General features: G+C 38.8%; 1 protein-coding gene across 2 annotated transcripts; it reads left to right on the plus strand.

Annotated features, from left to right (window-relative positions):
• The first annotated feature begins 1,832 nt into the window (after window positions 1-1,832).
• Window positions 1,833-16,634, plus strand: LOC103142323 (dual specificity protein phosphatase 13-like). Of its 2 annotated transcripts, XM_016674414.1 has the most exons (4): window positions 1,992-2,672; window positions 11,545-11,718; window positions 13,025-13,245; window positions 14,045-16,634. In XM_016674414.1, exons 1-4 carry the CDS (start codon window positions 2,545-2,547, stop codon window positions 14,233-14,235), a joined length of 714 nt encoding a protein of 237 aa, XP_016529900.1. In that variant the 5' UTR covers window positions 1,992-2,544; the 3' UTR covers window positions 14,236-16,634. The 2 variants fall into 2 exon arrangements, with proteins under 2 accessions (XP_016529899.1, XP_016529900.1); XM_016674413.1 differs by lacking the exon at window positions 14,045-16,634 and having other exon boundaries at window positions 1,833-2,672; window positions 13,025-13,971.
• The last annotated feature ends 324 nt before the right edge of the window (window positions 16,635-16,958 follow it).

Here is a 16,958-nt window from a genome sequence, read left to right on the forward strand (position 1 = left end):
CTCTCCAGGAGACCGGCATGAGGATAGTTGCCTCAAAAGCAAGGGTTATATATTCAAGCAAAGATGAAGGGCAGGCATGTCTTCACGGGCTTCAATTTTTTTCCTTCATACTTCCAGCTATGGATACACCTGGGACTTCTTTGTTTATGAGGGGAAAACAGCACTTGAAAAGGTCTCGGTTATGACTCTTTGACAAGGCTTGTAAAAACGACATTGCTAGGGACAGGCTACAAATAGTTTGAGGACTATTTGAGGACTCAAACAAATAGTTTGAGGAATAGTCCCATCCTATTCCAAGATTTCCTATAGCAGAGGATCAAGGTGTGTTACCTTAAGTCAAAAGGCAATGCCCTTTGTCCTAGATCTCCTCAAGGCAACATGTGTTGGCTTCACTCCGGTTCACTCCTTTGTCCAGTACCTAGATACCTGCGATGTCTTCCTCTGCTCCACAGTGACACAGGAACGTGAAGGACAGCAGTGGATGCTGAACAAAGGACATTCAAGTTCCTCTTTTCACCAAAGATGACATACTCATAGAACATTTTTCTACCACTTATTTGACATAGCAATCATGAACATCTTCCTTCTCTTCAAAGAGCTCTGGTCAGCTGACCATTCATGTGACTCTGTTTTGTAGGAATATTGCAGACTTTTAATGAGGTCCGTAACATGAGCTCTAAACTAAATTAACTCTACAGCCAAAATTATGTTGTAGGAACATCTGAACCAGGGTCAGATCAGTCAAGATATTCATTGATTCAAAAATATTTTAACTTCAACACACTTACCTTGCCTTATTTTCCTGTAAAATAAGTTGCATTTATCTCTTGAGGAACTTGCTAGCTGGATTTATTTGATCATCTTAATAAGAATGTGTCTCACATAGCCCCCCAAAATATTGCTATATATGACAGTCATCGTCTGCTGTGAGTTTTCTTGATGTGGCCTTTGGTATTATGATATGTAATGCGTCTTTTTTTTTTCTTTCTTTTTAATAAATCCAAACTGCTGTAACTGTTGTTACAGTCTTTGAATGTAGCTCATTATAATTTTCTCTCCTGAGTTCTGACACATCAGGGAGCTTAATTTAAGAAGCTTTACCATTCAGTAAGCACCAAGAAAAACATTTGAGTTAGGCAGGTTAGGCTTCATAATGCTGTCAGCAGATGGTGGTATAGGCTTTAATAAGCTTAGCTGTGACAGAAAACCAAAGTTTGTCAAGAAAGAAAACTAGAAATTGTGTTGGTTTAGTTTAAAGGTTGTGCATATGACAGTTTAATAATGGCTATATACATTTATTGCAAATTCAGCCCAAAAAAATTAACAACCCAATAAGAAGTTTTATCTATTGTGCTTTATAAATAACAAATCACAAGAATTAACCCATGTAATGTCTCATTATGTCCTACCTCTCTAAATACAAAAAAAAGCTATTTCAAAGAGGTCAAAATTAACTTCAGTCATCATTCACCATCAATGTTGATGGATTGCTTTTGCTTATTCCCTTAATGCCTCAAGGTTATGTAAAAAAGTGTAACTGAACTCGGGACAGTTACATTTGAGTAAAGTCTACCTAAAAAAACAAAACACAAAACGGATGGTAATGTTGAATAATTATCTCATTCTGTCTCTTACTCTTTGGTAGTCTATCCAGAACTGTTACCATCTGTCAGAATGAAAAAAAAAAACTGAAACAAACGGCAACATTTGCTCCTTAAGGTCTGTGAATCTCATTGCTAATAATTTATTTCTGGGAAATCCTGTGTTTGCGAGACAGCTCAGGTACAATGTTGTTCTAAGAAACAGATTTGAGCACGGGTTAATTGCATATATCCTACATTAGTGGTGGGAACTGTCACATAACAAATGTGAAGCAAAAGCCTGCCTTTAAATAATCCGTCGATAATCACCTTCAGGCCAAAAATTACCCACAGACATTTACTGACCAGCACTAGCACTGAACACGTTTCATCAACATTTATGATCCAACAAAAAGGAAAATTAAGGCATTTAATGGAGTTACAGTGACGAGATAAAGCTTTCTTTCACTCAGTCTGAACGGAACGAGTTTAACCTGCAACCTGATAAGAGTTGAAACACGACAAGCGCATGTAGGCTGGTGTTTCACTCTTTTAAACCCAATTTGCTGCAATGTTTGCACGGCAGCATTTAACAAGCCACATGACGCAAAGTGATTCTGTTCAATAAATGCTGATTTATATCCAATATAAGCAGTGCTCTTTAACAGTTTGACCATAATTACGCCCAATTATCACTGCTTTATAGAATGATTCATCTCTGAGCGAGGCTAATTAAATTAAAGTCCCACGGCGGCGTGTGAAAAGCAGACACCCTGCTGCAGCGCGTGTTGTTCTCCCCTCTGCATGGGTAAGACTACACGCTAGGTTGAGCACCAAATTGGGTAACTGTCCAGCAACAGCACCTGCTGGAAATGATCATCCCGAGCTGGAGAGAGACCGGGACTGCTTTGATAACAAACATTTTGGCCGGCAATCGATCCAAGACTGGACTTTTGGACTTAAAATGCCAACTGTGAAAGACAAGGCAAAAGAATATCCAACTGTGAAGGACCTGCAGAAGGTTTTGGACGCTTGTAAGCTACACCTCCACCAAATTGATGAAGTATGGCCAAATATATACGTAGGAAATGTGTAAGTAGTATTTAATTACATTTTTTTTAAATATAGAATGCCACTGCATCTCTACAGGCGCATTTAGGAAATTTGAATATCATTAAAATTTGTAATTGAAAAGTGAAATTCATGTCTTATATAGCTTCATTACACAATGAGCAACATTTCCAAAGTATTTATTTCCACTTATGTTGATGATTGTACTTTAAAGCTAACAAAAATGGAAAATTATGTCTCAAATATTAGAATAATGCAATTCCAATAAAAAATAAAGTCATTCAGAAATGTTATGCCCAGCATGATAATGAGGGAGATTGCTGATTTGATAATTGCCCAGCAGACATTCATTGACAAAACCCACAAGGAGGGTAAACCATAGTCCAGTGTGTCTGGGCATATTAATGGAAAGTTGACTGGAAGGAAAAACTGTGGTAGAAAAGGGCCACTGCAACCTTAGGATGATTAAGTGAAAGATATTCAAGGTTTTGGGGGAAATACTCATGGCATATCAAGGTGTGGATTTATGTCACCACATACTAGCTCCCCTAAATAAATGACTCAAACCAATCATCTGGCCTTCTTTTGGTTTAAAAAAACTTCATCATTTGGCATTATGAACTAAATTTTACTGCTTTGGATTAAAATGAAATAGAATCGTATACTTATATTTCTGTGTATAAAAACTGGGTCTGTTTGTACTGTAAACTGGTTATATAGAAATAAATAACGAGACTGAAACTGATTAGTCGAGCCATGGTGTTGGTCCAATGTCTGTGATCGAGTCTGATGTCAGCACAGCCGTCTAACAGGAAATCTTTGAGCACTTTATGCTTCACTCTGCTGACAAGCTTAATGCAGATGCTGATTTCATTTTCCAGCAAGACTTGGCACCTGCCCACACTCCTAAAACTGCCTGTATTTGATTTAGTGACTGTACAGTATCTCCGTTCTTGACTGGTCAGCAAACTGGTCTGAGCTGTATTCCATAGAAAAGTAGTGGAGTATTGTTAGGAGAAGGATGAGAGACTCGAAAACAAACGGTATAGAGTTGCCTAAGGAGAATCGATGGAGTTTAGTTCAAGTGATTAAGTACATATTCTACACAGTATAGGTAGTTTTCAGTAAGCCATAATTTCTGCATGAATTCCTTTTTTACTAGTGTGATATATATTAAATATTATTTATCTACCAAGCTAAATTTGGGGTTTTCATAAACTCTCGTACATAATCAGACAACTGTACATTGGACCAACTGGTACATTTGATAAGGCTCTTCAAATCCCTAAGCACATGTGTAACATTTTCTGTAGCACTTTTTCCTTCCACTCAACTTTCCATTAAAATGTTTAGATACCACACTGTTTGTACAGCCAGTTTCTTTATGGATTACATTTTATTGCTCGCCAGCCTTGTGAAGGGTGTCAGTGATTTCCCACTGGACACTTGTCGACTCCTCCTCACGACTTTGCATTTCGTAGTCACTATGTAGCATTTCACTATCAAAAAATAATTTTTATTGGTCCTGAGGAATATTCCTTTTATTGTCAGAAGCTGAATTTAAGGGTTTCATTAGCTGTTAACAGCATTATCAAAATTAACAAAAGCAACAACTTGAAATATATCCATCTGTGTATACGAGTTTCAAATTAATCACAACGACAAATACATTTTTCAATGATATTCTAATTTACTTACATCCAACCACCACATTTCTTTGAACCTCCACCACATATTGCCATTCTGACAGAAAACCACTGTGCTGCGATGCATAGCTTTCACCAATGTCTTGAACTTCTCTCTGTCTCTGTGTCTTGCTAGGGCAGTAGCCAAAAACAAGGCTGTCCTGCTGAATTTAGGCATAACTCATGTGTTAAATGCTGCTCACTCCAAGCAAGGCAGCCCAGGGAACCAAAGCTTTTATGGCAACGACTTTGTGTATTTTGGCATTCCAGCAGATGACTCGACTCACTTTGATCTGGACGTTTACTTCCAGCCCGCAGCGGATTTCATTCATAAAGCTCTGAAGTCACCCGGTGGTAAGAACTTTCAACAAACTTGATCCAGAATGCACAGAAGGAAAAGAAGCTTCCCCCCTTTTTTTAAATTCCTACACATAAAATCATTCATTTCATTCTGTAAATCCTTAATGGAGTTAACCATCCAAAAAAAAAAAAAAAAAAAACTCTCACATCTTGCCACTCTTTCAATGTCACCTGGCACCACAATGTAACAGAGCTTGTACTACTATGCAAATGTATGTTCAGCCCGTAACAATAAGTCTCTTACCTTGCTGAATTTAAGTATGCAATAGCTTCTTTCAAAGAAACAAGGAGAGGATGAGTTGGGATTAAAGAGAGTTGGCCTGTCTGCAAAAGAACTTCAAATGAACAAAGATGATGAATTGTCGACTATTTTTAGCTCACAAGCAGAAAAAAAAAAAAAAAAAAGAAAGGCCACAGTGTGAGACGGGCAGTCATGTATGATATTAATAAGTCTGAGGCCTCACTAATCCTTCCCTCACACCTCTCTCCGCCTTTGTCTTGTTCTTCAGGGAAGGTTTTGGTGCACTGCATCATGGGAATGAGCCGCTCGTCGACTTTGGTCCTAGCCTACCTCATGATCTACCATCACCTCCCACTCAAACAGGCCCTGCAGAAAGTGGTCCAGAAAAGGGCCATCTATCCCAACAGGAATTTCCTGGCTTTGCTGCTGGATCTAGATCTTCAGCTGACGAGGAAAAAGAAAACCTGTCAGATACTGTAGTAGACTTTTTTTTTTTAGCCTTACGGCGTTTTAGTTACACGTCAAGAGGTCCGGCAGTCTGTTGATCCAGCAGTCTGGACTGTGAGTTGAAACATGTTTTTGGCTCGGCAGGTGACGGATTTTTTGGGATATTCAGGTGACAGTATGTTCGCATTTTAAGCTAAAAAGAGAATCTATGTAACTTTTTGACCTTCGTTAATCAACAACTCAAGAATTCAGATGCTTCCCAAAATGTAAATTTCACTCTCTGTAATAGACCTGCAGAGCAATTGTACAATATCAGTACAAAGGATGAAAACGTCATCCTTTCATACTTGAAAGGATCATATTTTGTTCTTGTAAGGGGATGAGACATTTTGTGCCTTTATGTACTTTACCCATTGCTCAGCAATTTACTTCTCATGTTATGAAGTATTTTCATGAATTACTGAGATAAATGGTCCAAAAAATACAGGTCCAAATGTGTGAGAACACAGTTTTGTTCAACCAAAACTACAAAGGTGCAAAATGACAAACGCCCATCTTTAGATGTTTAATGGTTTTCTACCAATCTTTTCTGAAGTTTTTCACGTGCCGTCTTGTAATTTTGAAGTTTTTACAACTGTGTGTGCTTTTTTTTTTTTTTTTTTTGTCAAATATGAAGTTATATTTTTGTCAAATCTATTTTTGAGTAGATTTGTTTTCTTCAGTTTCAGCAACAAGTTTTGATTTATATGTTGCAAAAAATACCCACAACACAATGTTGTTGTCCCCAGGCATATCACCATGAAAATATGGTAAAAAGTTATGTTAAGTTTTCTCTTGTTCCCCTGGAAACTGTATTAGGTCATGAGGTTTAATCTTTAGTTGGGGATGTTGGATTATCGCAAAACAAAGCACTAAACCGTAAGCGGGCCATCTTCAAGTGATATCATTGACTATAACTAGTTTCAATTATTGATATTTGCAGGCAAGTGTTTGTAACAAAACATGGACATAATCCTCACAAAATACAACAATCTAACATATTGTAATTGATGTTGATATTTTCTACTTTAATTGCAATCATGGCATTCATGCTTTGATGTCCATTTTCCTTAGTTTATGAACATTTGATGAAGAAAATGTTTGTGTTTTGATTTTGGATGAAATATTAAAAGTCTAGAGGTCTTGTCGGCTAGTGAACACAAATAAGGCAGAGGCTAAAATGTAGAAGACAGATAACCATCATTTACAAGCAGTTACTCATATTTCAATCATTCTTGTAAGAGCAAAAAGGACCAAACAAATTATAACCATGTTGAACAAGCATTGTTTATTTAAGCTTCTTCGTCTCTGAAAAAGAGAATAATTCAGCAACATCTGTCCAACACATCACAGCGTGAATTTCCTTTGTTGTATTTATCATAGTGGTTGAGATGATCACCGCTGTGCATCAAAAGGCATCAGTTTCTTTGACGGTCTATGAACTCATATGTAAGCATGTGAGTTACAAAATAAGGTATGAACAAAACCTTCACAGTGACGATTTCCAAATGTTATGCATTTTATTCCTAGAAATCACCAGCACAATTCAAAACAATACATGTTAAAATTAAATACAAATGCCATTCAAAACTTGGGTAAGCAGATAACAATGAATAATGGCAGTTTTTATTTTATTTTGTCAAGATTTTTCTTTCTATTCATATATAAAAATTAATAAATTATTTAAAATAAATAAATACATCCATTGGTTCAATGTGGTATTTTCATTGTTTGCGAAAGGCAAGAAAGAGTTAAATACAGTCATCATTAAATGACACAAAGCTAAAATAAAAACAAAATAAACGAGACAAGTCCTGGTGAAACGGCGTGGGGTTGATTAAAATACATGGAAGGATGGAAGATTGACAGAAAAGCTCAAGCATGGGAGCACAGATCCAATTTTCCTCACTATTAAAAAAAGCAGCGTACTATCCTCGTTCCTGCACTGGCAGCTCGGGTAACCTTTAAGGAATGTAGAGGATGACGCCAGAATTATTTTGGGCCGTGATTCAGATGTTAAAATTAGCAAAAAAGGTTGCAGGGTAGATTACCAAGGAGAACACGTAGACAGTTGTGCTCTCGACCTAGATGTAGTTCTTGTGTAGCGAGACCATGAAAAGCGCCGATTTCAGCCAAGGCAAGTGTCTGCTAACAATCTGCTCTTCTAAATTTACTGCACATATGGTGTGTTGGGAAATATCTGAGTATGTATTGTGTGGCATAGACCTCCTCTCCATAAGACTCTTTTCTCTCCTGTCCACTTTAGCTGACCAGGTAAAATTTGTAATTTAGAAAAAATTAAATCTTAGTGTAGAGTAAAGCGTCTTTCTCAAAACAATAACCTAATCTCTTCAAATAAATAGTTTTCTGACATTCCAGATTGTTGCAGCATTTTGTCTAAATGAAAGTAATCTGCAGCTCCACTGGACTGTGTTACATGAAACAAAGGCGTATTATGTCTGAAGACATAATACGTCTTCAGACTGTACAGTAAAGGTCATTTTATTTATATAGCACATTTTCAGCAACAAGGCAATACAAAGTGCTTTACGGGAATTAAAAGGAAATATAAACAAAATAACAAACCAAAGGAAAAAGCAAAAGAAGAAAAGCTAAAAATGTTCCAAAGTAAATAAACTAGATACTCCTATTCAGGGTTGCTAGATAAGTATAAGTAAGTATGCTCTGGTCTAATTCCTTTTCTACAAAGTAATTGCTAAGGTAGTTTTTCTGGATTCTAAGTTCTAATCCCTGTTGTGGGTTGCTAAATAAGTGTAAGCAAGTAAGTATTCTCTGGACTTTCTAAGTAATTCACGTTTCATGTCAAAGTTCTTAATATTTTTGTCACCATGTGAAAGCATTTTATGTCAGCAATACTTTTTTGGAATGAGCAAAACATCACAACACAGTTTGTTTGAGTCGAGATGAGAATTGTGGACAAAATTTCACATCGGTGAAACTCTGGCATCAGAGACAATGATCTTTAACGTCTTTGCTCCCTTTAAGCTTATTTGCAGCATGGTGTCATTTGCAGCAGTAAAATAAAAAAAAATAAAAAATTAAATGTAGAGATTTGTTGATTCTTGCAGATTTCTGAAAAACTGGCTGAATTTATTGATGCGGTTTGGAGTCTAAAGGGTGACATGAAAAGCTGCGGTGGGCCAGATTTGGCCCCCGGGCCTTGAGTTTGAAACCTGTGGTACAAGTAGATGGGAGCCATTCCATTCAACACTTTCCAGGCTATGGGCATTGACTTGAAGTTGATGTAGGTGGTTAAGGGTAACCAGTGAAGCTCAATGAACCCTGGGATTAGACTTGTCGCCTCGTTTCACAGCACAGGCTGAAATACCAGTAAGAACGGCATTGCAGTAGTCAAGGCAGGAGGTTAGCATAGACGTCATCAGGAGCTGAGCTTTGTGTTGGATCAGGTTAGATGTTGTTCTGGGTTCATTCTGAGCATCTGGGTGTGTTGATGCACTCGATTAAGTACGCCAGCCACTCCTGGGAAGGTTCACCAACCGTTCCAGATTTTCTCCATTCGTGTCTAACCGTTTGCTCCTATCCAAAAGCCTTTTAAATGGTTTTGCTTCTTATTCTTGAATTTCTTCAATACCCAGCATAATGTGTTTGTTTTTAAGATTATTTGGTCTGCTTCAGGTCGCCAAACAGGTTCTACTTAAGTAATTTCTTGATTCTACAGTTGAGACAGTCAGACCTAGGTGTGGCTTGTGAAAAAGAACACAAAATATGAGCTTAACGACACTTAGTTTAATGTTTTAAAAAAAAGGAGGGGCGTTATATTTTCACGTGGGAACAAGTTGGCTTAGAAATCTTGATTCTCGTATTCACTGAAATCATTTGAAAATTGCTTTTTGTGTTTGCTCATTATTTCTGACTGATCAGTGAAAGTTGTTTTACGGACTACTAAAGATGAATATGTCCAGCACAGATACAGCAATTCCTAACAGGTTTTCAAACTTTCTTCTTTTTAATAATTTGCCTATGAATCCAGATGAGCCACATCTGAAAGGCTAAAGTAAAGCAGGTAGTGCAATTCTTAAAATCACCAAGAAAAGGGCCTGAGGTGGCAAAAAAAAAAGAAGCCATTTTTTATTTGCCCTGCATGTTAACTGCAGGCACTTTCCCATAGAAAGTATCTTTAATTACACAAAAGTGGAGCAGGAAGGACAGCTTAGCCTGAGGGAGGGAAGGCTGTGAAAGCAGAGCTGAAGCTCAACATATGCACCAGGGAAATCAGTTCTCTGCCCCTGACTGTGGGAGGGAGGAAAAAGGCTGCACTCCTAGATCAATGAGGAGAAAGAAGAGCCTGCAGGTACTTCTGGGTTTATGTTGTATAAAGATGCTCTTCAACCTGCCTTCAATGCTCAAACACTCATGGAGCATGCACTGGGTCGTCTGCAGCTTCTTCTCGTGTGCACCTCCTCTTAAGTGACACTTAGGCAATCAGCAGCGATGGATCCAGCCATCATGATGTGCGCCTCCATATGCCACAGCAGCTTAGCGAAAGGTCACTGGAGCAGATTTGGTCTCAGTGACTCACTACCGCGGACAAAAACATCAGAACCACAGCGTGTCCCCCACTCACGAGAAAGCCTGCGAGTAAGAAGCGGAGCTGCGGTAATGCATGCACATCGGTTGTACACTCTCAGCCTTAAGCACAGTCACACACAAGGCTAAACTGATGCTAATGTATACAGCATGTACCGTAAAAGTCTCTCTAAAGCCTGGCATATAAATTGTAAAGGCACAGGTTAGATCTGCCTACAGGAAATGAAAATCAGTTTACAGACCTTGAATACAAACTTTCTATTTCTCTGGAGATAAATAAATTTACCAAGAGCTGCTGAATTATAAATAAAATAAAGAGAGCAGCATAAGGTCAACTTGTAATTATGTGATCTTGTGCTTCTGTGCCAGTTTGGAGAGCATTTATTGGAGTAATTGTGGTCTATATTTAAAAGCTAAATATGAATACTTATAATGGATGTTCTACTTAACAGGCCCTCTCTATAACCCTGCGTTTCCTTTATCCCTTTATAAGATGATGGCCTCGTTTGAATTGTATAATGTGTTTTTAATTAAATCATTTAGCATTTTAGGGTGAAGCATATTGTGTCAAAAGCTGGGAAATCCTGGATGTCTCAAAGGAGAAATTGGAAACAATGTGCAAATCTGTTGCTACATTCAGTTACTAATGTTTCATTTCAAGCACATTTATCGTGACAAATGGCAAGAAAAACCACAAAAGGACACAAGTAATTATAATTACAGTCAGTTAACAATCAGTCCTCATAAAAATCAGATATAGTGCAATTAATTCACTTAGATTGTGTTAATAAAATTCAAGCTTCACAGCACAGCTATCTGGTGCAGGAAGATAGAAAAGAAGCAATTTAAAACTCCAAATGTGAAAGTTGCTGTGCGTTACTGAGGACATTGCTGCAATTTTATGCATCAATGTTTATCCAAATAAGATTTTCTGGTGCCTTATGTAACATCTGGACATGTAAGTTTTTCTAGGTTTGTTTTAGGTTTTGAGAGATAATGAAAGCTTGTGGCATTCTCTTTTTCCAACCTAACTGCTTCAAACTTCTCAACAAATTTATCCCTGAGCCGTCTGATGTTCTTATCGGTGCTGCTGCTTCTTTTTAATTACTAATGTTGTCCAACAAAACCCTCAGGCCAAGCAGAACATCTGGGTTTATACAGAGATCAAACTACACAGGTGGACTCTTGTTAGTGTGTCTGTCACATGCAATGTCAAGAAACAATGTGGTTTCAATGTGACAAATCTGAACAGGTTCATGGTGTCATCTTTCAAGGCATTATTGAGTCTCTCACCTCATTGTTTTAAGCGTCTTTGTACTTCCTTTTAGCTTAAGCTGCACCTTAACATATTTAAACAGGACAGTCGGTTTGCGGAGCTTCCTTTGATAAATGAAAAATGTAATTTAATCCTGAGAAAAGCTTGACCAGAGTCGCCTGACATCAAGGCCCTCAAGAACTATACACCCAGCAGGCCTGTTCGGTAATTCTTGCATGCTTCTCTCAGCAGTCATTGTTGAACAAAGATGATTACCAATTCTGTTCTTGTCAATAGAGTGAAGGTAGCACAAGATATGCCCAGAGGCCTCGGCAGCATGGCGAGCCCCGAGGTGCAAGCGGGCAGCTATGAGACCCCCACAGCTTCTGAACTACACAGACTGATGTGGACAAAGAAAGGGGGGAACAACCGTATGGACGAAGTTTACCCCCGGATCTATATAGGAGACATGTGAGAATTAACCGCCTGCTTGAACAATGCATCCAGTCCAATCATTCACAGAATAAGTCAGAACCTTTATATCCAGATATGTTTGTTTATTATTTTGTGGCATTTGTGGCTTTTACTTGGAGTGTCCAGACAGGAACGGGTTAGAGAGAGAAGAGGTCAGACAAGCTGTAAAGGTCACGAGGTTGTAAGCCGAACCCCAGACGGCTGCAAGAACTTTGCATAGAAAGGGCGCTTGCTCTCCCGTCAAGTCATGAGTCGCCTCAGAGCTCCCAGAATTCTGCCACACCAATGGCTTCCAAGCTCTGAAAGCCTCTTTACTGTTTTTGTAACTAAATATTGTCAACCAGCCCAATGAGAAGTCAACCCAGGCTGCCTTTATTTCACCAGGATGACTGCTTCAGATAAAAACTCAACGCTAAATATTTGGCAGCATTCAGGCAGACATAAGATCTGAAATAAATAAATAAGCTTTTATAACACTGTCTGCAATATATTTACAACATATTTAGTACTAAAAACATCACTTCAGGCTAAGGCTGCACATTATGGATAGAAGTTAAAATACTGGTGTACAATCTATTTGGAAATGCTCTGTCATTCCTTTGGCTCAGACACAGGAAAAGAAAACAAGCCAGACCATATTTGCCAGCAATAAAATGTCTTAAGCATTCCCTCTTGCTCAGACTTTAATTGCTCACTATTTGGATGTGTGATAAACACAGACCGAATGGCTTCGGTGACTTCCTCCCCTGCCATTGCCAAACTACAACCAAAGGCAGATTAAAATTTAAAAACAGCGCAGAAAATTGACGTCATCGTTCACAACTCCTCCTTCTGTTCACCATTTGGCCAGGATAAAATTCATCCAGGGAAATTGAGCTCAATGGGACAAACCCTAACCACATGGACCACTGAAGGGAGATGAGGATAAAGCAGAATTGCATAGAAAAGCAATGGGCAGGCTAGTTAAAATGCAAATGCTTAACTGCAGACAGTCAGGGGGTCCATTGCTTTACTGCAAAAAGTGTCTCTGTTAATGAGATAAACAATCTGTTTGTTGTTTATGGAAACAGGCAGTAAGTGACTCATGCGGCCTCAACTCTAAATGAAAGTAGAAGAAGAAAATAAATGGCTCTTCAATTGAAATTCCACTGCAACAATAAGTTTTTATATTGTGAGACCTATTTACACCCCTTTCTTTCATTTTTAATGTAAGTAGAGATAGCTTATTTATCATTCAGTCTGATAAAATGCAAACTGTTACTGTGCACATCCATTTTTTATTTTATTATTTTTTTTGCCTTAGGTATGCAGCAAAAGACAAGAGGACACTCCAGGCTCACCACATCACCCATGTCCTCAATGCCGCTGATGGAAAATACAACGTGAACACGGGACCAAGCTTTTACAGGGACACCGCCATCACTTATTATGGAGTGGAAGCTTTTGACATGCCGTCCTTTGACTTGAGTCCCTTCTTTCGCCCAGCGGCCAATTTTATCAAGAATGCTCTGAGTCTGCCCACAGGTGAGGAGGCTCTCTTGGCACTGAAGGTGCTTCTCGTCATTATCCACATGTTAACTTTGGGAAGGCGAGGCAGACTGTTGAAACATTTGTCAGTCAATTCCCATTACGGCGACCCCCAGTTGTGTTACTCATTAAAATGCAAATCAAACACTAAACATAATATCAAGCTAATATCTTCCCCCACGGTAATCTTCTCATGGGCTCAGACCTTTGTCGGGGAAATTAGTTTTAAATGGATTGCCCTGGTAATTTGTAAGCTAGACTTTTATTGGACATGGAAATTACACAATTATGTTTGTGGCCTGCGTCTGCATGGCCTGTTATGCAAAGTGAAGTCGGTATCTGACATGACAGTAATAAGATGAGGCCTCCTTCTTCACATGCCGGCTGATCGGGGGGCTCCGGCGTGTGGCGGGGTCTGCGGTAATCCCTGGCAGAAATACACAGAAGCCAAGACAGTTCAATTACTCGCTCCTCTGCTCCCTAATCCTCGGGCCTGATAAGAAACCCGGGATTAACGTGTGTAGAAACATTTGTTGCAAACATCGTTGAAAACTTTTACTTTGGAGTTAGAAGTGCTCTCTTTTCTGTGATGTTCATGGTTTTTAATCCACAGAGGAGTAACAAATTGGACGTTTAGAATGATGTCTGACACAATAATCCCTTGATTGCGTGGTTGCAAATGCAGAAATAAAGCCTGTAGAGAATGCCACAACAAGAAGATGATCCACTGGGTGTGTGTTTTTTTTGTTTTTGTGTGTGTGTGTGTGTGTGTGTGTGTGTGTCTGATGGTCCGCAGGTAAGGTTTTTGTCCACTGCGCAATGGGACTCAGCCGCTCCTCCACCTTGGTTCTGGCCTATTTAATGATCCACGAGAACATGACCCTGGTGGACGCCATCAAAGCCGTCAGCGCCAACAGGAACGTTTCACCCAACGAGGGATTCCTGGAGCAGCTCCGACGTCTGGACACAAAGCTGCACTGTCATTAGGCAGCTGAACCATCAGAGTGGATTTAGTTGAGCTTAATTAAATTGTGGCCTCTTGCTGATATGAAGCTGCTATAACGACAAACACTATGTAAATCATGTTGTTGGATTGTCTTTGTGAAACATATTCCATCTGCGATACAAACAAAAGCTAATAATAGCTTAAAATGTTATGACCTCGGACATGTAGCCATTACAAACTGAGGTGCAGTTGGTCTTTGATTCAGAATCATTCAGAGGAACAAAAACAACCGAGTAGAAACATAACCCATACAACGTTGCAAGGCACAACTATTTATTTGACTAATTTGAAAGAAAACTGACTGAAAATCAAAACAAATTTATGGATGGATGGATGGCTGTCCCCATGAAAAGTATTTCATTGAATGTAAACTAAATAATACTAATTCTACAATAATAATAAAAAATTCCTTATATATTTTAGAGTGACATTTCAAGAGGACAAAGCAATTAACAACCTATATGTGTAGCCAAGTAAAGCAGGAGATGCAGAAATATTTAAATCCCGCAGTGGTTCATTTTACACTTGCTGGTTCTCCGTCAACTCAAATTCAGAGAACAACATGGCCAGTAAAGGGCAAATTTCATCATATGTTGTTGCCAGAAACCGTAGGATTCTTGAGTGCGCTAGAATAAATATTTCACAACGAGGTTGCAAATCGCTTTTCCAAAGCAGATAAGTGAATTTCAACAAACATTTCTGTAAAAGTGAGGATTTTTATATGCAGACGTGCATCAACTGCATCACAACAGATGAAGCGTTGACAGGTCGCCAAACGATGCAAAGGGTCTCCGGCGCCAACCCATCTGAACTGTCTTTACAAAATAGATTCTGACATGGCCGCAAGTTGGACAGTGAAAGACAGGCGAGAACCAGCTGATGTGGGATCTCAGGTCCCTCAGTGGCTCGGGTCCACCATCAACCCAACTCATGCACTTCATTGGAGAGGTGAAGGACCATTTATGATACAACTCAAAAGATTGTGACCTATGACTGAGCTGAGCAAAGTTGGATGAGACTAGTAGAGTCCAGCAGTCATTGGTTGTCCGACCTACAGGGACAAAAAGACTAACTGGACCAGGTAGAAGCACCACAGTTCTCCTCAGAACAGCTAACATTCAGCCTCATTGTTTACCTCACCTATCTTTGTTTTTTGTTTTTTTTGTGGAATGTTCAAATTACTTGCAAAAAAAAAGTGTGTATTCTTATTTATTTATTGGGTTTATCTAAAATATTCAAATGAAATGCAGTTTGGGAAACTGAAAAATTTTTGGCGCAATGCTATGTGACAATATTGGCCGGGATTGAGCCAATCCAGGAGCAGCACTCATTTTCCTTGGCACTGATTGGCTGTACCCCAAAGAGTGGGATTAAGGAAAACTGTGGGTGTTAGCTTCTGCAGTAGTGCCAAAACGGTTCCCATTGTGTTTATAAATGCATATTGAGGTATATTTGATGTCTGAACTTATAAAACAGGTAATAATACACATTTTCAGAGGGAGCCTCATCAAGTATTTGTAGCTTTTAGCAGTTTGTTGTCCATAAATCCTGCAATTACCAGGGTCCTCTATAAATGATTAGAGTTCTTGGGGAAATGCTAAGAAGTCCCAACTTATTGACTTGGAGTTGGAAGTGGAAAACGAACTGCCCAGTGAACCATACTTGGCAAGCAGAGCAAGCTGAAGCAAATGCAAGGTTAAGGCAGTCGTTGCTGGCAGTCATTAATCTATTACCAGAAGCTTTCTAACCAAAACTGTTAATTAGATGAATTGCTGTTTATTGCAATGACAGCCAGGATAGAGTGAGTATTTCTACTTTCACAACACTTGGGGAAAGTGTTGTGAAAGAAAACAGGTCAAGAGGGCAAATTGTGATTTTCAGCTCCTTCCATTTACTGAAGCTACATTTTATGCTGCCACTGAACATCCCGCTATAATAAAGTATTCTGATGGCTTTCTGAATTATAATTACTGTCACAAGCTGTCATTCGCCACTGTGGAGAACGACAGGCAGACTGGCCTTGCTGCATTGTCCATCTGTTCGGTTTCCAAGCTGTTGCTTCCCAGATAAAGTTTCACCTTACATTTTCCTCATCGGTGGACAAATCACGGCATACACTTTCATCAAATGAGTTTACAATAAAGCTGGAAGCGTTAATATCAGTATTGGATTCCTGGGAGGAATCTGTGTTAATTCTGGTCATGGACGTAGTTCTGAGGAGAAAGTTGGACTTTATCTACTCATCTTCAGAAGGTTGAAACTCATTTATATTTCAAAATGTTTGAAGGAATGTTTTGGGTTGGAATACAAATGAAATTTTTAAATCTAGGTTGTAACTTTTAAAACTAAAGTGTGCAATAAAGGCCCCTTTAATTGCTAAGCTGGTGTGTTTTTGTTTTGTTTTTTTGCTCTAATTCTTTATCCACATGTGAGATGTTAGTTAAAGAGTTGAACCTCTGATGGCAGGGTTGTGGAAACCTGAGACATTAACAGACTTTCTGTGAAGGCTGAAGGGACTTTCCCATCATTTTTTTTTTTTTTTGAGTTCAAAGGAGATCAGAACCAAAACATAAAACTAACTCAGCCCCACTTGTGCATCTAAAACCTCTAAAACATCTAGTTTGAATTTTAATTTAATTCAGGGTTTCTTTAATCCTCTTTTCTGGATGATTCAGTGACCACTTTCACTTCAGTCAGTTGCAAA

Source organism: Poecilia formosa, unplaced genomic scaffold (assembly GCF_000485575.1).
Source record: "Poecilia formosa unplaced genomic scaffold, Poecilia_formosa-5.1.2 Scaffold95, whole genome shotgun sequence".
Classification (NCBI taxonomy): Eukaryota; Metazoa; Chordata; class Actinopteri; order Cyprinodontiformes; family Poeciliidae; genus Poecilia; species Poecilia formosa.